The 24,210-nt window shown below is 35.2% G+C and overlaps 4 protein-coding genes across 5 annotated transcripts; 1 reads left to right on the top strand and 3 right to left on the bottom strand.

Annotated features, from left to right (window-relative positions):
- Positions 1 to 106: 106 nt before the first annotated feature.
- Positions 107 to 1,848, top strand: LOC110776018 (probable WRKY transcription factor 65). Its single transcript, XM_021980601.2, has 3 exons — positions 107 to 311; positions 686 to 829; positions 1,097 to 1,848. Exons 1-3 carry the CDS (start codon positions 292 to 294, stop codon positions 1,611 to 1,613), a joined length of 681 nt encoding a protein of 226 aa, XP_021836293.2. The 5' UTR covers positions 107 to 291; the 3' UTR covers positions 1,614 to 1,848.
- A 638-nt stretch (positions 1,849 to 2,486) lies between these two features.
- On the bottom strand, positions 2,487 to 8,860 carry LOC110776907 (uncharacterized). 2 transcript variants are annotated; one of them, XM_021981484.2, is made up of 7 exons: positions 8,353 to 8,860; positions 6,995 to 7,683; positions 5,520 to 6,162; positions 5,008 to 5,108; positions 4,837 to 4,926; positions 4,438 to 4,562; positions 2,487 to 2,820 (listed from the first exon to the last, which is right to left on the bottom strand). In XM_021981484.2, the coding sequence occupies exons 2-7, from the start codon at positions 7,592 to 7,594 to the stop codon at positions 2,673 to 2,675; spliced, it is 1,707 nt and encodes a 568-aa protein (XP_021837176.1). In that variant the 5' UTR covers positions 7,595 to 7,683; positions 8,353 to 8,860; the 3' UTR covers positions 2,487 to 2,672. The 2 variants fall into 2 exon arrangements, with proteins under 2 accessions (XP_021837176.1, XP_021837181.1); XM_021981489.2 differs by having other exon boundaries at positions 6,995 to 7,604; positions 8,353 to 8,836.
- A 1,369-nt stretch (positions 8,861 to 10,229) lies between these two features.
- Positions 10,230 to 12,826, bottom strand: LOC110775825 (membrane protein PM19L). The gene is made up of 4 exons (XM_021980426.2): positions 12,602 to 12,826; positions 11,643 to 11,862; positions 10,883 to 10,928; positions 10,230 to 10,524 (listed from the first exon to the last, which is right to left on the bottom strand). Exons 1-4 carry the CDS (start codon positions 12,726 to 12,728, stop codon positions 10,402 to 10,404), a joined length of 516 nt encoding a protein of 171 aa, XP_021836118.1. The 5' UTR covers positions 12,729 to 12,826; the 3' UTR covers positions 10,230 to 10,401.
- A 595-nt stretch (positions 12,827 to 13,421) lies between these two features.
- On the bottom strand, positions 13,422 to 20,623 carry LOC110776894 (proline-rich receptor-like protein kinase PERK3). Its single transcript, XM_021981465.2, has 8 exons — positions 20,197 to 20,623; positions 18,550 to 18,957; positions 17,593 to 17,967; positions 17,123 to 17,332; positions 15,935 to 16,318; positions 15,077 to 15,320; positions 14,828 to 14,975; positions 13,422 to 14,306 (listed from the first exon to the last, which is right to left on the bottom strand). Exons 1-8 carry the CDS (start codon positions 20,219 to 20,221, stop codon positions 13,926 to 13,928), a joined length of 2,175 nt encoding a protein of 724 aa, XP_021837157.2. The 5' UTR covers positions 20,222 to 20,623; the 3' UTR covers positions 13,422 to 13,925.
- Positions 20,624 to 24,210: the final 3,587 nt, after the last annotated feature.

Below are 24,210 nucleotides of genomic sequence, written 5' to 3'. Positions count from 1 at the left end.
TTAAAATAAGAATAAAACAGTCTAAATGTATGATAGGAGACGAATTGTGTTAATTAGTGCACATACAAGCAGATAATACGAATTAAGAAGCAATTAACGTTTTAATGATAAGACGCATATTTAATGTGTAAAGAATTAGAGTGGGTCAATGGGGTGGGCAAAGCAGCAAAAACAGAGGTGTTGTCATCTCTTTGTTCTTCTCTCTGTCTCAATTGATTCCATTGCACTATAGTCTTCCATCCAACTTCATCTTCTCAGTTAATTCAGCCATTTTTGTGGAAATTAACTATCATGTCTCAAATTAAGGAAAGGTATGTTAAGCTCTAATTATGTAATTAGTAGCATCTAATTAGTTATTAGTTTAAGAAGTGTACTTATCTTTCTCCATGCATGCATAAAAATATACCATTTTTTTCTTCTTTTCTCAATTTTTACCTTGAGAATACTTGACATGCAAATAGGTTACAATGAAGGTTTGTGCTTGTATAATTTATATTTCCACGTCTGGATTTGGTTGTCACATTGTTTAGATATGTCATATGTAATTATTAATTCAGGACGAGGGAAATATACCAGTATATTATGTACGATAAGGGCTCATGCATGATACAACCGGTACATCCATAAAACCGATTATACAGTAAAAATTGTTGTTTTGTGTTGATTTTGTGTGATTTGAGTTTAGGAAGATGGGAGATGGTGAGAAAACAGTGATGAAGATTAAGATAGAAGGAAAAAAGGGAAATCAACAACAAAAGAAGCCTCCTTGTGATTCTTGGTCTTGGAGAAAATATGGACAAAAGCCCATCAAAGGATCTCCTTATCCAAGGTTACCATTTTGTAATTATTTCTCCTTTTTTGTTTAATTATTTATTTATCTATATGATTTGGCTCTGTTTGGTTTAACTAAATTTGACATAAATTGACTTATTGGAACTTATTTTTGCTGAAAAAAACTTATTTGCTTATTTATGTGTTAAATTGTCTTTTAAAAACTTATTTTTGCTGAACTGAACTTATCTGACTTATTTTTGCCGAGATAAGTTAAAACAAACATGCCCTTAATCTAATCAAATAATTATAATAATAATTGCAGGGGTTATTACAGATGCAGCACAGCAAAGGGATGCTCAGCCAAGAAACAAGTAGAGAGATGCAAAGAAGATGCTTCAATTCTCATCATCACTTACACCTCAGCCCATAACCATCCTAGCCTAGATTCCCAAACACACAAAAGCCCAAAGAAGAAGGTCCAGGCCCAGGTTCAATCCAAAGCCCAAGTCAGTGAGGCCCATTCTAGGCCCAAAAAAGAACGAACGGGAATCAACAAGGGCAATACCGAAAATACTCCCTGTGATCAAGGTCACCAAGGTAATTACACACAATCTCCAAGTTATAGCTCCCAAAAGATGGCAAAACAAGAGGAAGAAGAGGTGCCTTATGTGGTTTCATTAGACAGTTTTACCCCTTATGATCCACAAAATAACCTCCTTGCCACTTTTCCCCATCTCAAGAATATTACGGCGAAAATAACACAAGAAAACAATGACTTCTTTGACGAACTTGATGAGTTTGATTTCACTACAAACAATTATGTTGTTCATGAACAATAATCTCTCTTTTTATCTTGTTTTATCGGGTAGTTTTAGTTTCGTTCAGTTTAGTTTAAGGTGAAACGAGCCAGAAAGAGGCAACAAACCCCGATTTTCCGACTTCTTGTTTTTGTTGTTGTACTGGCTCATATGCAATCGAAAATGTATTGTACATAATTATATAGACATGTAGTATATGCTAGCCATGCATCCAACACAAAAAATATAGTTGTCTTTTATCCTTGCATTAGTTACATACCGGGAGTGTTTCGTTTGGTGTAAAACATTTTCCTAAAAAATGATTATATTTTTCGTTAAACCAAACCGAGCCTAAGAATGCCAAAAAAAAATTCCATCAAATTCCGAGCAATAGAGATAAGCTACCCAGGATAGGAATGAAATCACAGCTTCCCCGAATTTCTTCCCTCGTCTTCATGTCGAAGAGACCGATACAATCAAACACAATACCTCGTCTTCATGTCGAAGAGACCGATACAATCAAACACAATACGAAGTACACTTTTAGTACAACTCTACCAGAGGTGACAAACTTCGGGTCGCACCGGGCTTTAACACAAAAATTCATGCACAGACCCATGAATTTAGTGCGGGGCTTTCAGGCCTAAACGAGTTTTTCCGGGCCGGGCTCGGGCTATTGTCTAAAAAAACATATTTGTGGATGCCCAAACCCGCGTCTTTTAGGGGCCGGGTCAGGCTAGCAAGTCGGGCTATAGTTGATTGAGTATTAAACTTTGTGGATGCCCAAACCCGCGTCTTTTAGGGGCCGGGTCAGGCTAGCAAGCCGGGCTATAGTTGACCAAGTATTCAACTCTACACAGCCCTTTATTTGCATATGGCTACCCAGAAGGCCAGAATAGAAATCACAGTACCAAGTTACTACAACTCTACACAACACTTTATTTTCATATGCTTGAAAATTTTCACATAATTTGCCAATGATAGCTTATTATTTCTGTGGTAATATAAATATAAATGATAACAAAACTACCAAATCATTTTTTTTTTACTATAAGATCACATCACTAATTTATGGCTTATGTTTTCTTGGTGTTATATATATCAGCAGGTAGCAGCTTGAGTTGGTACATTACCCTGAACTGCCTTGTAGCATTGTAGACTGCAAAGTGGCAGCTTCGTCTTTGAATCTCTGTACTTGTATGGATTCGTACACGATGGGCCCGCACAGCTTTCACGCGGTGGTGGATAACTGAAAAAATCATCCCCGAAAAGAAAAAGGAAAATAATTACAAGTTTATAACAAAGTTTTTCAGGAAAACTCGAATAAACAAGGTCATTAGCTAGTTATCTCACTTAAAATTCATCCCGAAAGGAATAAGGAAAACAATAACGAAGTATAACAAAGTTTTTTAGGAAAACTCGAATAAACTAGGGCAGTAGCTGCTGATCTCACTTAAAATTCATCCCGAAAGGAAAAAGGAAAACAATAATACTAACAAAGTTTTTTAGGAAAACTCGAATTAACTAGGGCAGTAACTAGCTATCTCACGTGAACTCTTAGGATGACGGGACAATTAGAAGGGATACGAGACAGGACAATGCATAAGCTTCTTCTTTTAGGCTCCGTTTGTTTTGAAGGAAAACACTTTCCCGGAAGATGATTTTTCCATTTTCCTTTGTTTGTTTTTGTCAAGGATGGAAAACGATTTTCCCAAAGATGGAAAACAACTTTCTCTAGGGGAAAACCAACTTTCCATTTGAAAAGAAGGAATTGCCACATTTTCCACTCTAATCCCTTAAAGACAAAGGAAAACTACTTTCCCTTTGATGTTTTCCCTTTGAAAATGTTTTCCGGTGAAACAAACGGAGCCTTAACTATACTTCAAGGATCACCCCAAGAATTTAAATCAAATTTAAGGTGTTGGACAAAAGTTCGGCAAAGGTAACAAAATATAGAAGCTACACTATACTCCGTTATCATTCATTCAATAAGAGGCAAAAGAAAGCTCCAATGTACATAAACACATATGCTACATGCTTCTGAACTGCGACAGGACATCTCAAAAGACAACCCAACACATAGCAAATCAAACAAAAAAATGAATTTAATTTTGAACCAAAAATACAGAAAATCAGTTTATAAACTTCATTAACTTCCTTTTGTTTGGTTCCCTGCTACGAAAAAACAAGGGAAGGGAAGGGAAGGGAGGAAGAAAGAGCTAGATGGGAAGAGAATCAAACATCGCTATGTTATACTGAGTAATAAATTGTGTATGATTGAAAACACGTGAAATTAAGAATTTAAGAGACAGATAACCAAGTATGGCATAACTCATAAGCTTATATCAAAAGATAATCAAGAACTACAAAAGTGAATATGATTGTTGATCCAGGATATTCAGGTTGCATTTGACATGAAACATCAACAGCTTAAAAAATACTTCCAACAATATTTGCCTGATTCTTTTTAACCTACAGTATCCCTTATCCCGAGACTTACATTGTTACATACAAGGTCCCAGATTTTTGGCAAACAAGTGACTGATAATAGCCTCCACCAAACAACCAGTGAGCCTTGTGTTTATCAAGATTACTCACAACTAACATTTATCAGGATTACTCACAACTAACATTTATCAAGATTACTAGAAATACTTTGTCAAGAGCACTAGAAGTTATGTTTTATTTTATTTTTATGCAAAAAGACATGTTAATCATGAAGTCGGCTTTATCAAGACGAATGCAAGACAGGAAAATGGACATAAAAAAACAGTTAATCCAGAAACTAACTTGCACTTGCGCAACACAACGACGGAAAAAACTACACAAGAAGAGACAGAATATGACATAAGAGTGAGATAGATACCTGCAAGGTTTTGAGTCAAAAAAACTAGGCAACATTTCATTTGGAAAGGTAACAGTTGTTCCATTAGGTCCCATGACCAATCTGATACTATTTGATGCACGCAAAAGTTCATCAGCTTCCCTCTCCTGCATCAAAAAATATTATCAATTATCTCTTGCAAGTTATATATGTTACCTGGACTCGGATACCCATATCGGACATGGGTACGTGTCCAAGTGTCCGACACGGCTATTTTGTGAAAAAATTGCATGATTTTGGTCCAAAATGAAGTGTTCATACCCATGTCCGAGTGTCGAGGATCCGACACGGGTATTTGAGGTAAATGAAGAGTCGAGGTAACAGGGGTACTTATACCACTCATAAATAAGGGGAGTTAATAAGACAGAAACTATCCAGTACCTGAGCAAGCTCTTCCACACGTTTTTTCTTTTTGTCTTCCCGCTTTTTCCTATTAGAGTCTTGACCAAGTATTCTTCTAATTGCCTCAGCCTGTAACAACAAATTCATAATCAGCTCACTGACAAAATTGTCCAGGGGATAACGAAATAGAAAAGGAGGTAGTTGAAGAACCTCGTTTTCCCTAGCTATCTTCTCATTATGCATTTTACGTCTCTGAGCAGCCTCAACTTTCTTCAATTGTTGATCCACTTCTGAAAGCTTCTCCTTTTGCTCTATGGACAAAATTTTATAAAAAAAGAATAATTAATAGCTGGGACTAACAGCCGATTTGGTAGCCAGCCATAAATGGTGTCAATGGGAATGAATTTGTAAGAAAAATCAATATTCATTCCCATGGTAATGCTAGTTCACTCAATATTATCTCTTTTTCTTTATAAAATTGCATTACCATCCATTACCATCTGGGGGAGTCTGGGAGTGGTATTAGGTGGGAATGCAAATTTATGAAGAAAAACACCAAGTTTGAGACAAAATTTCATTACCATGGACATTATGATGTTATTTTCTTGTCAAATAACACTTAGATTTATTCTCATTCCCACTATTTATTACCGGGCTACCAAAAGGGCTTCAAAAGTATACTTGTGATATCATGATAAACAGAACAAATTCAGTATTCATACTTCTAGAAGGTGCTGGAGGTAATCCATCTGGGAATTCGACTGCACTTCCACCAGGTGCAGAGGCATCTCTTCCTGACTGAAGTGCCTTTTGACGGGTTGTAAGTGTCAATTCCCGCTTTGGCTCAACAATTACATCAACGGGTTCCTTTCTTGCTTTCTTCTTCTTTTTCCCCTCAAGTTCACCATCAGATCCAAGTTCCTCCTCTCCCTCAAATTCAGTATTCTCAGATGGGGATCTCTTCTTTCCATCTTTACCCAACCGTGAAGAAGAAGCACCAACTTCTGAATTTTGTGGAGTATTTCCCGAGAACTTGGACAATCTTCGGTGCTTTCTGCTAGATTCTTCATCATCCTCTCCAAATCCAGTAAAATATTTAGCATTTTTCACTTTTTCCAAGTACCTGATTTCATCATCATCGTCGTCATCAAAACCATCAATTGCACGCTTCTTGGATGATCGTTTGCTCTTTCGCGCTGAATCAGACTTGTCTCCTTGCTTTACAGAGCTATTCTTCCCACCCCCCTTCATTGAAGATTCCTCCCTTACAAGTGCAAACCCCACTTTGGAGAAATCCTTCCACGGAATTCCCTGTAATCCACCCTTTTTATCTCCTGACGGCGAATTGTCAATTTCTGAATTATCCTGAAAACCAGAAATTATTAGAGTTCCCGTTAACCCTAAATGCTATTTAATAAAGCGATTACAAGACGTATAATGTCAGTTAGCGTTACTACAGAACATCCTAAAAGGATACGATTTTGCTTCCAAATAGTGCAGTTTATCAAATCATTAAATAACATGTAAACCTTTTACGCAATAGAATATAGCATATGACGTGCCATAATTACAGACATGGCAGTTCAGACAAGTGATTATCCTCATAAATACAAGAAATAGTGGACACAAATAGAATATCCCCAACGGGCAGCGAGCATCAGATTTCTATACACCCACATCATCAAGGAAGAAGTGAGGAAAAGTGAAAATAAAGACGTGGCATAGGCTCCGTTTGGTAAAGCGTAAAACATTTTCCTGGAAAATAATTTTCCTCTATTTTCAATTTTACATTGTTTGGTTTGCAAAGGAGTGTAAAACCATTTTCCCTAGGAGTAAAATTGCTCTCCCATTGATGGAAAACCATTTTCCCTTCTAAATGAACGGAAAACTGTTTTCCTTCCTTTTCCTTATCTCTCTTGTACACTACTCTAACTACCTACATACTTTTCTTTCCATTTTCCTTCCGTTTCATCATTTTTCTTGCATGAAACCAAACAACGGAAAACTAATTTTGGAATTGTGTTTCGCATTGTAAATTGTTTTCTATGAAAATCATTTTGCACAGAAAATGTTTTACACCCAAACCAAACGGAGACGCAGATTGGCAAACACTAGTATCAACCAAATACATAGATACAAGGCAACACAAACAGATCAAAAGGTTCATACATTAAACAGATATGCAAGAATCACCTACCTTAACGGCTGACTTCTGCAGTACAATTGTAGCATCTAAAGATCGAGAACTCTTTGAATTCGCATCAATTGTACGTGTGACACCACCAACTTTGAGCTTAACCTTTTTAACCTTATTATCATTTCCCAACCTATCCTGAGATGGACCGGTCCCCTCATCGGCTTTTTTATTCAATGCCATGGTCTTCTGTGGTTCCGGACTTTCTTTTTCCCTGCTTGTACTTCTCCAATTACCAGGAGCAAGAACTCCTTCACTACTTCTTTTGTGATTTGAGCTATCACCATATAACTCATCAAGTCCAATGTCTACTTTCTTACTCTTTCTTACCGGGTTTTCACCTTCCACACCACTAGGTCCCGGAAATCTTGATGCACATTGACTAAGACTTAGCTCTTTCCTCTTTGAGCTGTGGTCCCCACCACCACTGTTCTCATCACTGGAACCGGGCTTTACGTCATCAGATGGAGGTGTAGAGGACAACGATGAAACATCACGCCCGTCAGAAAGTGGTTGAGATTCTGGGCGAGGCCGCCTATGGCTTCGCCTCTTTTTCACAGCATTTCCTATGCCTTCGAACCGAGAAGAATTAAGGTCTTCCATTTAAAGAACACTGTGATCAAGAAAAAGTTCCAGTTCAGCCACTAATGCCTAGTAATGGAAGTGGAGACTCTCATAAAACAACTCCAATACTGCAATACAAATTCAATACATCAGTCTATAGACCAATCATCAATCATGTTCTTAAACCATACTTCACTAGTGAGGACCTAAAGTTTATAGAACATCTGATTAATCCAATAAGGCAATAACCTAGAAATTGCAATTAATCAGGAACATTGAAATTAGCAGTGACTGAAAAAGGGGGAGCAAAATAGGCATAAATCTAACAACACAAGAATATCAAAGGATTGGAAATTTTCATAAATGGAGTACAGAAATCGAATTGGACATACCCAGCAGAAGAATTGCATTAACAACATCAAAATCATTAATTTGAGAGAATCCTATAATCCATCAAAACAACAGTGCGTATGAATTGTGAATGTACAATTTCCTTCCTTCTAACACCAAAACGCAAACACACATTGGAAGATCATACACAAAGCTCAATCCATAAAATTAGCAAAACCCTAAATGACAAAGAATTCCCCAACAAAACCCACCAAATAATCCAATCAAACACAACCCAGATCCTTAAATATGAAGAACAGCTCAAAAAACTCAAAATACTCAATCATTAAAAACAATACCCAACAAATTACTCCATCGTACAAAACCAATAAACAAAACCCAGAAGCCAAAATACAAAGACAATCCAAAAAACCAAAATAAAAAATCAAAATTATAAGAAACATTACCTCAAAGATGGAAACTTGGAGAGAGACACAGCACGAAAGACGCGAAAAATAGAGAGAGAAAGCTGAGAAAAGGGGCAGTTGTGAAAGAAATAGAGAGAGATAGAGTGAGAATAGGAAAAAAGATAGAGGGTATTGGAAGGGTAAACGGGGAAAATATAGAGAAGAAGAAAAGGGTAAGTTTTTTTTAGGGCAAAGAAGAAGAAAAGGTTGTATGATTATAGTAGAAATTGGGGAAGAAGAAGAAGATGGAGGTCTAATAATAATCTTCTTCACCATTTTTTTTGATTTAAAGTTTTTTCACAAAAAATAAAAATTAAAAATACACGAAACCAAGGAAGCGGACGGTCCACCCCCACACACAATAACAAAGACCACAAACAACCCTTCTTTCTGTCTTTCTTCTTTCTCTCTCCTCAACCAGGAAATGATGATTCCTGTTTCTCTCTCTACAGTTTTTTTTTTCGTGTTTATCTTTCGTTTTCTCTGCGTTTTTCTACACTGTAATACGGAATTGTGTTTGTGAGTGTGTGAGTAGGATTGAGTCATGTGCGGGTAGTCACGCACCCAATTGAGCCACTTGGCAACCCATGGCTTGTTTTAGCTACCTTGACTACAAGTATTTTTTTTTATTTTTTTATTTTGGTTCTACTACGAGAAATTCTCACTGTTTTCGGCGGGTGGACTAATATTCTGTGAGAGTTTGCATGGCTACCTTGACGGGCTAAGTGGGTCTCTTAATGCCTTTCTTTTTTTTCTTCTCATCCACAAAAGTAAATATGACTTTCAAAACTAAAAAATCACTGTGATACTGATGGGTCTTCATATTTAGTGCATTTTGTTTAAATGGTGTTGTTTATCATTTATTTAAAAGGTAAAATGAAAAACCCTACTAAACTAGTACATCTTGTAGGTATTTCAGCCAGCTTTGACAGGTCATACTCATTGGAATTGAGGGGTGATAAGAGAATTCTCACCTCCAAAGAGCCCTGGTGGGTCTTATCTCATGACCTTGAGGTTATGGTGTCAAAGATTTACCACTAGTTCAAGTCTTGCTTAGTAGCTTTGTTTAACAATTTCTTTTTTTAGAAGGTAACATGAAGATTCTATTGAATTAGTTCCTCGTATAATTATTTTCAACCGGCTTTGCAGGTCATACTCATTAGAAGTTTAATCGTACAACCTCATGTTCACGAGTTAGAACTTTGACCACTAATCCAATTACACAACTCATAATATGTAAGCAATTCAAAACATATAAGTGATGTTTATTAATATCTGTATTAAAACTTTACTTCCTACCATAATTATATATTTTAATAATTTCTTATGAAACTAAACTATACTTACAGTTTTTTCATTTACATTTACTTTTCATTTTCATATGTTTCATTTTCAATTACATTTTTTTAGCACGCCAGTTCATTTACAATTACTCGAACTGTAGAAAAGGGAGAAAAAAAAAGTAATTGGAATTTAAACTAGCAACCGACTACTACACTTTAAATTTAAATTTAGTTTACTAAGATGTTGAACCAAATTTTATATTCAATCACCCTTATAAAAAATAAATTATGCATAAAATATTTATCTCATATTATATGTAAGCATTTAAATATCAAACCATTGTAGTTTTTTTTATTTCAATTTACTTTTTATTAAGATTAATTCTCAAATTTCATATAATCACCGGGACATTGCCCGGAGCAATAACTAGTTTGTTAATTATAAGCAAAGAAGTGATAAGAGTACAATAATTTGTTTTCCTTGTTTGCTCTTACTCTCATATGAAGCTCATTTTTCTCATTGATAACACTCACAAATCTAGGAATAAACCAAGATTACGTACTTCTTTTATATAGAAACTCATGGGCATTAAATTATTAATTGAAACACAAGAATCATCCGAGTAGTCATTTGTACATAGAAAATTGGCGATAAAATACCTGTCATAATTGACCAAACTTATCCGACTTGAATTAATTTACACTTACAAATTAAATAAAAATAAATAAATAAATAAAAGCACACTTGAACAAAGTTTAATTGGTCTTATACTCTGCCACCAAGCATCCTTCTTGCAGTTCCAGCAACATCCTCAGCAGTAATATGGATTGCACCAGTGCATAGCAATTGTGTTCCACTTACAATTATCATAATTACCTCCAATGTCCTCTTTTTTTTTCACAAATTTAAACCAAATTTTAGTATATTGTGCCAAAACATAATTATTACTTATTTTAATACTTCCTCAATTCTTTTTTAAATGACACAATTATTTAGGCACGTTTGCCAATGCACGATTTCAATATCTTTTATTATGGATAAGAAAAAATTATAAAAAGTTGATATTTAAAAAATATTTATTGAGACGAATCTAATAAGATCCCACACGACTATGTTTTTTCTTATGTATAAATCACAAAAGTAAGTCAAAAGAACATGTGTGAATAGTGTCGAAAGTACAATTGTGTCATGTAAATAAGAATGGAGGAAGTATCAATTAAAAATTAAATATTCGAGGATTACTCACCAAGTTAGAATCGGTATATCCAATGTCAATTTCCTTAGAGGCCAACCTGCAAATACAAAATCACGGTGTAATAAGTCTCATAAGTTCAAATATATACGTGTAACACTTTATGTGAAAGAATTATCGTAATCCTTCGTTTTATGGTACGTTATATTCACCTAATTTTCTCTTATTTTTTTTATGAATTATCTTATCTGAACTTGTAAAATTATTTTAAACAAAAGGTCTTGCGCGCACAAGGTGTACAATAAATTTATTGTACACCAAGACAACTTTTATGCAGTTTTTCGTAACTTTAACCTATTTTTCTGTAACTTTTATATTATAAAATTAAAAAGTTGATAGATAAACATTTTAAAGGGTTAAATGATTAATTTATACATTATTAGTGATTTTGAAGAAATAATTTTTTATTCAAATAAAAAATTTATCATTAAAAAATAGATAACTTTTACATATATAAATGTAACTTTAAAGCATTTTAAGTCAACTTTTACTTCGGTGTACAATATTTATTGTACACCCATTGTAAATAAGAATTTGTGTATTTTAAATTATAAAATATATTTGATCAACCCATTGTCCTCAGTCTTCACTCGCACTTTGTGACATAATTAGGTAACGTGGAAGTATTGTTGAAAATTATACCAAAACATAAGCATATAGATTTAATCAAAATATGTTAAAAGTTTTTTTTTAAAAAAAACTGGATAAAAGTTATTTTGATGTACTGTAAATGAAGTCAGGTAATTATACGTACCCCATGGCAAGAAGAGTGAGAGCCCATGTCCATAGAGAAGAGGCGGCAGCAGCATACAAACCAGGAGAAGTCCATTGCATTACGTTCAACATTCCGGTTAGCGAAGTCGTGATTCCGATAACTCCGATTAGGAGAGAGAAAATTACGAAGAATCCGGTCGCCATGTTCCCCATCGGAAAGTAGATCGGGAAGATTCTTGCCGGAGTTTGAAGTACAGATGCTGCAATTAAACACCAAAAAAACATACCAGTACGTACAAATATTATTAGTCTGACAGAAAAATAAAAGATTATTGAAACTAGACCCGATCAAATTGCGGGCCAAGGTAGGGCCGTGCTACGTCTTAAATTTGTACATTATGACGGGCAGACTTTTTTTCTGTCCAAAACCCCGCTATTTCGGGGAAAAAATAGCGGATTTTTGGGCCGTTTTGGGTCGGGTCAAATTTATAACTGAATTTGCAATTTAAAGTTACCCAAAACCCACCAAAAATAATAAAACAGTCAAATTTCTCTATACAAAACCCGATATTCGGGCCAAATTAGCGGGCTTTCGGGCCATTCGGGTCGTGGCGATTTTATAACTGGAATTGCAATGTTAAGTTTCCCAAAACCCACCCAAAAAAAAAAAAATCGGATCGAAACGGGCCTAAAAACTATGCCCAAACCCGTTGGTTTTGGGCCCGGTCCGATTAGGTCGTTCCGGGACAAACTTTGGGCCTACTTTTTCTGCCCAAAACCCGCCTTTTCGGGACATTTCGGGTCGGGCTAAAATTTATAAATGAAATTGCAATTTTGAGTTGCTCAAAACTAATCCAACAAAATTTAAAATCAGGCCGGGCCCTAAAATGGGCCTACAAATTCTGCCCAAACCCTCTAATTTCGGGCCGGGTCAGCGGGCCGGACTCGTGATGATCAGGTCTAACTAAAACCTTTTCTATAGACTGTAGTACTTGTTACCTGACTCATGGGTTTTTTCAATTGCATGATTAACAGCCCAAGCAGCAATTAGCATAATGATAAAATAGAGTACAAGATTGATGATTAAGAGCAGTAAAGCTGCAGATCGTGATCCTTCTGAACCCATTAGTAATGCTCAGCTTAATTAATTAAAGTACTAATGATATTGAAATTTGAAGGGAAGAAGACTGTTTTTTTTTTTCTGGATAATTATAAGGTAAGATTAAAGGAGATTATATAAGGGTGCAAGATTAAGAGTGGTTCTTTGCTTGAAATGTTTGGCATGAAAAGGGGAATATTTGAAAGGAAACAAGAACAGCTTTCATCATCATCATTCTCTAGTCCTTACTTTTTGATTTAGATAATTGAAATTCTTGAGTGAAGGTTTCTTTAGGTTAAAGAAAAGATTCTAAGAGGTCCAACCTGTTGGTTTTCAGCTTTTCTTGCTCTAAGGCCAAATCTTTTCTACTAGTATTTTTTTTGGTTTCCTTCAAATTTTAAGCAAATTTGATGGATATACAATAATATACAGTTTTCGGCTATAATGTAAGATGAAGAATCCTACTGAACTGATAGGTTATACAGATATTTCCAGCCAGTTTGGCAGGCTAGACTCATGGGAAGTGAAGGGAGATGTTAAGGGAAATCCTCGCGTTTGATCTCATAATCTCGAGGTTATGAGGCAAAGTCTTTACCACTACGCCAAATCTTGCTTGGTACGGCTCAATATAGATATGTGGCGTATTTTCTAGAAGAGGATGGAATATGTTCATTGTACTCAAATGTACACTTCCTTTGAATGCATTGACGAACCCCTATCAATGAACCAAACAAAATCTCCTAACTCAATTGCTCCTTTTTTTTTTTTCTTTTTTATGTTTACAAATTCACACCAAAACAAAAACAAAAGTTCAAGAAGAAAATCTGCCATGAACTTTCTGAAGAAACAGCAGCCTGCACATTTTGACTTTAATTACAGAACTCTGAGTCTCTGACAGTGGAAGTTAAATGTACATAGATTTGATATTTTAACAAAGATGGGTAAAAAGGTAATCCCAGAATAGAGAAGAGGGTGAATCAGGTGAGGTAAAAAAAGAAAGGAATGTCCTTAACCCAGAAATCTTGAAGTCCCCCTTGTAAGATCATGAAAGAACCCGATCAGAATCGAACCATAATCAATATATACATCGATTTCCTGCTAAGTAAACCTCACTGATTACCCAGATCAACCTTGAAAAGCATAGAAAACCTGCACATCTGACTAACATGAGCTGTTTCTTTGATTTTTCTGGACTGTAAAATTGAAGTTACCATGGCTTTTTTTTCATCTGCCTTCATGAAGATCTTCTGAGAAAACTGCAGTTCTAGAAATGTTTTCATCAAAGGTACTCAAACCAGAGTAAGGGCCTGATGAGAAGATTGAAGAAGTCCCATCAGATTCGAAGGTAGTGGAAGATTGTCTAAGATTCGGTCGCGGCATGTTAGCAGACCCTGTGGCAGAAGCGTCTTGATACTCGGTAACCCGTTGTACCATTTTAAGAGACTGCACCACTTCGCCCATCGTGGGCCGTTGATTTGCTTCGGGAGCAACACAGGCGGCTGCAATTGTGCAAACCCGTAAAAAATCTTCCTTTGGGTAATTTCCCTGAAGCTTTGGGTCCACGAGCTCTTCCAAACGATCCTTATCTCTCAGAATTGGCCTCGCCTGTAGAAAAAAGGAAAAAGAAACAGTGAAAACCAACAGTCGGAGATTGCGAGCACCCCCGGGGAGAAAAGAGCTGGAAAAAACTGACACGACACGAACCGAACACGAAAAAAGCGGGTTAGTGCCAAGGTTTATGACCTGTTTAATTAAACGGGTCAACACCACGCGATACGTTTAATTAAAGGGATCGGGTTAGTGTTGAGATTCTCAACATGAAACTGACACGACTTAAACAGTTTAAGAAAAAACAACCAATAATTTAATGTATTGGGCTATATACCTTATATTGGAGCCAACTTTATCGAACAAACACGACACAAATCGTACACGTAAAAAACGGGTTAGTGTCAAGAGTTTTTTACACGATTAGTTAAACAAGTCAACATGACACAACACATTCATTAAATTGGTCAGGTTAGGGTTGAGATTTTTCCAACCCGTTTATATTCGACACGAACACGACCAGATACGACACGTTTGTCAGCCCTAAGGGAGAGAGATATATGAAAAATATTACTAACCCAAGTGACAAGATTCTCCTTGCCAGAAGGCTGTGACATTTCTACAGGCTTTCTTCCAGTGAGCAACTCAAGCAGGACAACCCCATAGCTATAGACATCACTTTTAACAAGTAAATGGCCAGTCATGGCATATTCAGGGGCAACATACCTGTTTTTGCATCAATCAAATAATTGCATTTCAGAAACTACAAATTTACTTAAAAGAAATAATATGGTAAATGCTACAAAAAGATGGGGGCTAAGTCTAACCCAAATGTTCCCATAACTCGAGTAGACAGATAAGTCTGCCTGCCTTCAGGGGCCTGTTTGGCAAGGCCGAAATCCGCAACTTTAGCTGTGAAGTTGTTTTCAATTAATATATTTGATGCTTTGAAATCTCTGTGTATGACGCACGGCTGTGAGTCTTCATGCAAGTATGCAAGACCTCTAGCAGCATCGAGTGCAATCTTCATTCTCGAGTCCCAATCTAATGGACAATTTACCCCCAAAGGACCTGAAAGTTGAAGACAGCTTTTTTAACTTAACAGTAATGTTAAATAAACACATAATATAGGGCCAAATGATCAAATTGGTAAAAGAAAAATAACCATCAACGACAATTTGGTAAAAGAAATTGAGCTTCCACGACAAATTGGTAAACAACCTTGAGCTCCAGCGACACTTAGGTAAATAAAATGAGCTTTGACGACAATTTGGCAAATAAAATAGATTCCTAGCGATATTTAGGCCATACTTACTATAAATTTTCAGTTTGATCAACATTCAGTACATGCCTTTTATATAGATTTATCGTGTTTTTGTCTAATTAACTACTCTTGTCACTACATATTATTTACCCAAATTGAAATAAAATCTTGTAAAATGCACATGTTAATCAAATCGGAAAATTCTAGAAAAATTGGCCTACGTATGGCTAGATGTCGTCGAAGGTCAATTTTTTTTACCAAATTGTAGCCGCAGCAAGTTTTTTTTACCAAATTGTCGTCAAGGGTTACTTCTTTTTTTTTTTTTTACCAATTTGGTCAATTGGCCCATAATATAGACATAAACTTCTACAAGTGTCTTAAACTTAAATCAATCAAAGATTTTCATTAAACCAACAATTACCATGAAGCCACGCCTCCAGACTTCCATTAGGAACAAGCTCATAACAAAGCAGATTCTGAGAGGCTTCACGGCTACTATAGTAGCCCACAAGTTTCACAAGATTGCGATGATGCAACCTGCTAAGCATGTCGACTTCAACAAGGAACTCCTTATCACCTTGGGGCCCACCATTGGTAAGCTTCTTGATAGCAACAGCTGTGCCATCACTTAGAATACCTTTGAAAACTTTGCCGAACCCACCCTCTCCAAGTATGCTGGATTTTTCGAAATTATTTGTTGCCTTCTTCAGTTCTTCAAAAGACAAAAACCGTGTACTGCTAGGGTGTGGAAGAGATCCTCCCACTGGGCCTCCATCTGAAGTTTTTGGCTTTGATACCAGATTCTCTTTAGGAAATTGAAAAGCAATAAAATGTTAGTTAAAAAATCATACCTAACTGAAAGAAAATAAAGAAAGGGAAATAATGGGTTGTGGAGGGGACAGTATTTCAGGTATAATTATAAAAAAAATTAAAAGAATAATAATTAGTGAACCAGATGAATTTGTTTGGAAAGGGTCAAGTAACCTATTCTAACACATTCCTTAGATGAAAATATGAGATAATACAATGGAGTTGAACAATATAAACATCAATCCTTCCTATACTCTCTTCAGTATAATAAGATGCCCCCTGACCATCCATAAACTAATATGAACACAAAAGTATAACAGATAAGACAGGACGACTGTAACAAAATTGCAAAAGGTAAAAGTGTAAAACAAGCAAAATTACCTAATATATGAACAAGAGAACCCTTCAACCAAAAGAACAGGAAAAGAAATGTGATGGGGAACTATGCTTAATACATAATTCCAGTTCTTGTAGGTCTTACGGACTCTTAAGATATAACACTTCAGTAATTGATTATGCTAATTTTATAACTACAGCAACAAATGCATCAGCTTTAATTCGAACAATTAACGTCGCGGCTTCATTGTAGAGTCATAGACATACAGTCCCAGATGAAAAAGGGAATGGAAATTCAAGTAAGCTTCAGCGGATGAGTAAACAGACCCATAGTGTTTACATTTAATTTTAAACTTCAAAAGTTACTGTCACAGTACTATGAAAGATCTTAAAAGATAACTGTAAGGGAATTGCTGCTGATGTACATAGAGGTAGTGTTGAACATGATACACACAAGTCATACCTGAATCTTTCAAAGATGGTTTAGGCTTTTTGCGGGATGAACAAGAACACATAACTAGCACAAATATAACAGCAACGATCAAAATTCCAGCCCCAATGCCAAGAACAAGAACCAAGCCTGAGTTCTTCCCGTTGTTAGGAGCCCCTGATGTTGTAGAAGCTGAAGTTTGGTGAGGTGGAGGTTTTGTAGGTGCTGCAGCAGATAGAGGAGCTGTATACGACAGAAATACTAGTGTCATAACTCATAAGATATCTCAGAAGATAAAAAAGCGGAACAAGGAGATCATTCATGATTTGATAAAGCCAAGAAATAAAATAAGACTGCTTATAATTTCACAAGCCATCGTCTAGGTTTGCCAGGAAAAGTGTGGAATAACAATTACAACAAGAAATAGCTTAACGTACACATCAGCAGAAAATCCAATTCAATATTTACTTGGCCAGGAAAACAAGTATTTGCAGTAGAATTACCTGGTGATGGAGCAGGGGCCTGATACCAAGTCACATTTAGAAGCCTGTAATCATCCACACCTACTAATTTAGGTATGGACACCTTATGCAACACAAGTGAGGAGTTTATAGAAGATGCAGCAGCAGCTGAGAAACTGATCCCAGTATGTGGAGTAATGTCCAATGAAATATTTAAGCTCGTCAGGGTAACCCAATAAAAGTTGTTCATTTGCATCTGAGGAGCACGAAGGCCCAGAGCTGAAGAAAATCCATCAAGGAAAAGACTCCAATTTGGATTTTGTGACACATTCAAAAGCAGAAGATCAACCTTGATTGGATATACACAATGGCAGCTTGGGGTCTCTCGTTTCTGTACCATATCAGGTCCACAACAGCCTGAAAAGAAGAATACACACCCAAGTCACAACTGATGAACAAATTGAATTTACAGTACATCTCATACCAATTTGCTAGGTACATGGACAACAAATGCTTAAATCACACACACACACCATCCGTGAATAATTTATTTAACAAAGTCATATTCCTAGTCAAGCTGTTTCTTAAAAGTGCACAAGAAAGGAAGATAGGTTGGCATCAGCATGTGGAACACGTAGGGAAAGGCACCTGCCTCACAAATACAAAGTGCATATGAAGCATAGAGCTATAGACCACAGAGTGAAGTGCCCCCGAATCAATTAGAAACAGAGAACGAAAAGCAAGAGCTTATGAAAAAGAGTAAAAGATTAAAAAAAAAACATGGAGCCTACTATGGAACAGGAAAAAAAATGCTTCAGGCATCTGCCTCTAGAGTCTAGAGCTTTGTGCTCCAACTCTGCACCTCAAGAAGGTAGTGCACTAACTCTTGCAATTGGATGCACCTCAACAGGATAAATGAGATGGATCTCATTTAAAAAAACAAAAAAGATACTAACAGTAATACAGTGTACATAAACCTCTAATGAAAAGTACTCTTACTTGAAAGTTCTGGAGAGAGAGGTGGCTCAGGTAATCTAGACTGCGCTGGACCAGCTTCGGCCAGGAGAGGCGGTGAAAGGCCATCAACTGGTGGTGCTGATCTGTCACTTTTCTTCGCCACTTTAGGCGACCTAGAATCAACAGGAGGGTGAGTAGTTGTTAGTAATGGCTCGTGTGGAGCCTGAGTTGGTTCCGCTGCAAGATTCCGCCTTAAGTATTGTGGTGAGTGTTTTTCCTTCAGCCCAACAAGTGGTGGATTGGCATTTGCAGCAATAATGGAAGCAGTTAAAGGTGATTTAGCTGCTAATACAAATAATGGCTGTAATGGTGCATCATAAGATTCCACAGTAACAAGGAATGCTGTACAATATGATACCAGCAGCCATACCAAAAGCTTGCTTGACAGATCTGCAATGATCAGAAGCTAAATAAGGGGGCATAAAACAATTTATAAATGACGAGAAACAATGGCGAGTAAGTCAATAAATAACACAATGCGAACCAAATCAACTGGAAAAGATTAACTAACTGCTTTCATCCATCCATTTGATTAACCAAATCATGTATGTGCACAATGGGAAAGAATTATAATGTATGTGCTGTTGTGCACAATGGGATAGGGAAAGAATTCAAATGAAATTGGTATATGTGTGTCTTTTCCTGTTTATCCTCTTTACATACATATGGTTTCATCCATCCATTTGATTTTTTTTTTACAAAGAACTGTTTCGTTTACTCGTATATGTAACATGGGGATAGAAAAGAGCCTGATTTCAAGTGGGCACGCGTCTGTGGGGGGGAGTTAAGTAGTGTGTTGGGAACTTTCCCACTTGGCAATTCGTAGCTCAAAGCTTAGAGTTATTTTATGTTGGATGGGAGAGAAGGTATGTTCCCACATACATATTCGGGGTGACGACGGTTCTTGGAGAACCCATTTCAAAAGAATCATAATTATCGTCACCCCGAATATGTAAGGAGGAAAAGGAAAAAATAATAGAAATTCCTAAATTCTAATCCAAGCCACCACCCACCATGATTTCCCCTACCTCAAAAAAGAACTCATTAGTCATTACTATCCTTCCACTTGGGGAAGAAATTCAACTATCGGATAAACGATAATCATAATGTATCCAACTACAACACTCGATCCCAGAACCAATTAATGATTCATATCACCAGAATCAAAACTCCAGCACCTCTAGTTCCCTATTTCTCTTTAAATCTTCTTCAATTCCCAAATTCTTCAACATTTCCTACCTCATTAAACATTAAATAAACAAGACAGTGAATTAATTCATCCACTAAATCCCAATTTGAGATTCAAATTAAACCTCAATTTCATCCACTTATAACCACTAACTACTGATTGAGGAATACTGAGATACTCGACCTTAATTTCAAATAAAATCCTAAACTCCAAAACCCCTAAAAACAGCTAAAATCACACAGAAAACAACAATTTTCTGCAAAATCCCCAGCATTTCACAAAATCACCGACAGCAAATTTTCAGCTAAACAACAAAACAAAATCTAACAAACAACAATAATTTAAACAGAAACTAAAAGACAAACAACAATAAATCCCGATAACATAAATAAATCATTCCAAATATAAATCAAACTGAACCCCATAAAATTAAAAATTACCGGGAATCAGCGAAAATCGTTTCATCGCCGACACAGAGAAACGACGAGGGGAAAAGTAAGAGCTAAGACAGTGTTTGGATCTGAACAGAAGAAGAGCAACGCATCAAAAAGAAGCTTGCAAGTAAAGTAAACCCAAACAAACAAGACGCTAGTAGTATTAGTAGTAGTACTAGGAAGAGCAGCACCAACAACCATTAGTTAGGGAAATAAAATGAAGAGAAATTAGCAAGTGGTGCAATAGTATGGTTCGAAAAAACGTCTGGAATGGAGGAGGAACGTTTCGAAACTCGGACGCCATTTTTATTGAGGAGTGAGAAAAATTCGGGGGAATGAAATCTGGGTGAATCGAGGGAAAGTTCGAAGTTTTATTATTAGAGGAGAGATAAAGAGGACACTCTCCTCGTGGAGAGAGAAAGGGTGATGTGACTATGGGAGCCTGTGAGGTGATGGAATTTAAATTATTTTTTAGCTTTTTAAGGAAAAAACTAAATTATTTTTTATTTTTGTAAGGAAAATTTCAAAATTATCGTCTTATAAAGTCCATTTTTTCAAACTTACCACTTTATAAAATCACAAATCTTCAAAGTTATCGCCTGTAAACGAATTTTGTCAATTTTATAAGGTGGTAGTTTTAAACCCAAAAGTGAAAATTTTGAGGAAAAACATAAATGAACCTTCAATGTTACCACTTGTTAACGGAAAAGTTTGTTAACAGGCGGAGTAGTAACTTTAAAAGTTTGTGATTTTATAAGGTGATAATTTTAAATTAAAATTTTATAAGGTGGTAAGTTTGAAAAAGTAGATTTTATAAGGTGGTAATTTTTTTTAAAAAATCATTTTTTAAAAGGAAAACTAAATTAGTCTATGCGTCGCTTTTACTTTTTTCTTGATCTATTATGTGAAAATTTTTTGTTCAACGTAAAGCAAGTAAAATGGGACGGAGTGAATATTTTTGAAACAAAAGCTTTAAAAAGTCGAGTATACAATTGTATAGTAAATATGTTCGCGGGGGTGGAAATGTAATCCGACTAAGTTAATGTATTATATTGAAGCCAAATTTATTACTCCAACTCTCGTGGGCAATATACGTCATATTTTTATGTGTTGTCACTGCACAAATAACACATTGTCTCAATTGATATAAAGTTTTACACGGTAACTACCACATCAATTGTACAACTTAGAGCAAATAAAATATAATGTTGAAACTTTAATGCTCAAAATTTGCGTACTCGTTTATTGTAACAAAATTTTGTTAAGTTTTTCTTTATATAGTCAAATTATACATAAAACTAAGAAAAACTATAGCGGGGAACGTTGCACTTTTTAACTAATCAAGTATATTTACCTCTATAATGTTTATATATACATTTTGTAACTCAGGAAATTTCATATAAATGAAGTAAGTGAAATACACAAATCCCAGTTTTAATAAGTTGATTTTATTTATCTATCGTTGGTTAACCAATTTTTACTCTTAAACTAACCAAAATTTCCTCTAAAACTACATTGGTAAAATTATGAAATTTATATGTCAAAAAAGTTTTTAATAAAAATCAATTTCAAACTAAATATAACGAATCAAAGCATCACCTAGTCTAATAAATATTGTAGTTAAAGTCCTATTTGATTATTTTTTATTACTCCCCAAAACTCCATTTGATTGTAATTTAGGGTACTTCACTAAATCCAACACGATCCGATTAATGTAATGGAACTAAATAAAAATCATAAATCTCGTTTAATTTAATACGTAATTTGATAAGGCACAATGATAAAACATGTCAAAACTATTCGTTGACCGATGTTAGCTTTCTTGGTGAGATTTTAGCTAGTAGCTTTGAGCTTTGTTATTTTTGGTCTCCCTATAAGAAATTTCAATATGATGGCCTTGTCCACAGTGGCGGTGCCAGTACGGGTTCAGTGGGTTCAACTGAACCCGTACTGGCATCTGGGAAAAATTTGAAAATCTGAAGAAAACAAACTAAGTATATATAATATTTTACGCTTAATATGAAAGATAAATGTTGATGGCTCAGTGGTACTCAGTGTAGGCAGTGCTTTGCTTTTGTGTTTTGGTCACGGGTTCGAACCCTTTGCCCCAAACTTTTTTGTTTTCTTGCTATTTTGTTCATACATTTGGATGAAAATAACATTTTTTCATTTTTTTTTTCTTGGACACACCCATATTATTATTGTTAATTTAACATTGGGACAGAAATATTTGATGTTATTATATTTTTTCCCCTTTTAATGATATCAATAACTAAGTTGCGTCATGTTCGAAAATTTCGAACCCGTAATGAAAATTTTCTGGAGCCGCCACTGCTTGTCCATAGTTAAATTATCTTTTAGTTGAACTAGGTTAAGGTATGGATGGAAGACTTTTAATTTAATGGAAGCTACACTATATTCTTGTTTAAAGGAAAAAAAAGTAAACATATTTCAAATACTCAGTATTAGTTTTCAAAAGAGTTGTAAATGAACTTGTACATGCATGGAAAGAAAACACAAACATGATGACATTGTCCCTTCCTTCACTTTGACGTGACGAAGAAAGAAAGATAATATGTGCAAGTTCGTAAGTTGCATACTCGTTCTCATAATCTCATATGTGTACTAGTTCTCTTTCAATCACATATTTATACTTTTATTTGTCTCTAAATTATCTTTAGGACAAATTGTTTTTTACCATCTAAAAAAATCGAAAAAATATTTTTTACCACCTAAAAAACTAAAACTTGTATTTTACCACCTAAAAAAGAATTAAAATTTGTTTTTTACCACCTAAAAACAAAAAAGTAGATGCAACCTTTATGTGTGGCTACCTAATTCAATTTCTCTACAATTTTTTACACTCCCTTTATGAATTTCTTTAACTCTTTCACCCTTCTCTCTTTATTTTCATAATTTTGTTAATTTTATGAATTAATAATGGTGAAAAATTAGGTGAATTCATGGAAAATAAGAAAGCGGGGGAAGAGAAGAGAGTTAATTACATGAAATAGTGGAAGAAAAGAACATATATAAAATATTACCATTAGTGTGCCCCCCCACATAAAATTTTCATCTATTTTTCCACTTTCCAGGTGGTAAAAAACAATTTTTTTAAAAAAATTAGGTGGTAAAATACAAGTTTTAGTTTTTTAGGTGGTAAAAAATAATTTTTTGATTTTTTTAGGTGATAAAAAACAATTTATACTTCCTCCGTCTTTTAATACTCGCAACGTTTGTTAGTTTCACGCATGCCGATGCACAACTTTGATCATTTATATATTAAATTCTCTTTATGCAAAAATTATAAAAAGTTGATATTTTGAAAATACACATTGGGACGAATCTAACAAGATCCCACATGACTATGTTTTATCTTATATAAAAAACACTACAAATAGTCAAAGTAGATTATATGAATAGTGACAAAAGTCCAAACGTTGCGAGTATTAAAAGACGGAGGAAGTATATCTTTATCTTTATCCAAATTACAACTACCAGAAGTTATAGCCATTATAAAGAAAAACTCACAACTCATTATCCTTAGTTGCTTTCCTCTCTCTTTTTTTCTATCTAGGATTTTTTAAACCCCAAATGTTTCCTAAGCCAGAAATAGTCAATTTTATTTATCCAAATTATAACTAGGAGAAGTTATGTCCATTACCTTTTCATTTCAATTTATTGATGTTTTTATTTTCATATTAAAAAAACCACAGTATCTGAACGCATTACTCCGTATCTATGATGAGACAATTGAATATTTTAGGTTTAGTAAGTTTTGGCTAATTATCGCGGTGAAATTGATTTATTGATAAAAAACAAATTACGCCGCAAACGGTATCAATTTTTTAAAATTAAATTAGATTAAAATCATCCTAGCGATTATAACATATGGTTAGACTATTTTTTTCAACAATTTGGGCTAATCATATGCTCATTTTTTTTTATTAATGCATTAATTTTACTTTGAAAATACCTATGACGACTATTACAAGTTCATTGGTCATAGACTCATAGTTC

Source organism: Spinacia oleracea, chromosome 5 (assembly GCF_020520425.1).
Source record: "Spinacia oleracea cultivar Varoflay chromosome 5, BTI_SOV_V1, whole genome shotgun sequence".
In the NCBI taxonomy this organism is placed as follows: domain Eukaryota; kingdom Viridiplantae; phylum Streptophyta; class Magnoliopsida; order Caryophyllales; family Amaranthaceae; genus Spinacia; species Spinacia oleracea.
This window is presented reverse-complemented; position numbering and strand designations above follow the sequence as displayed.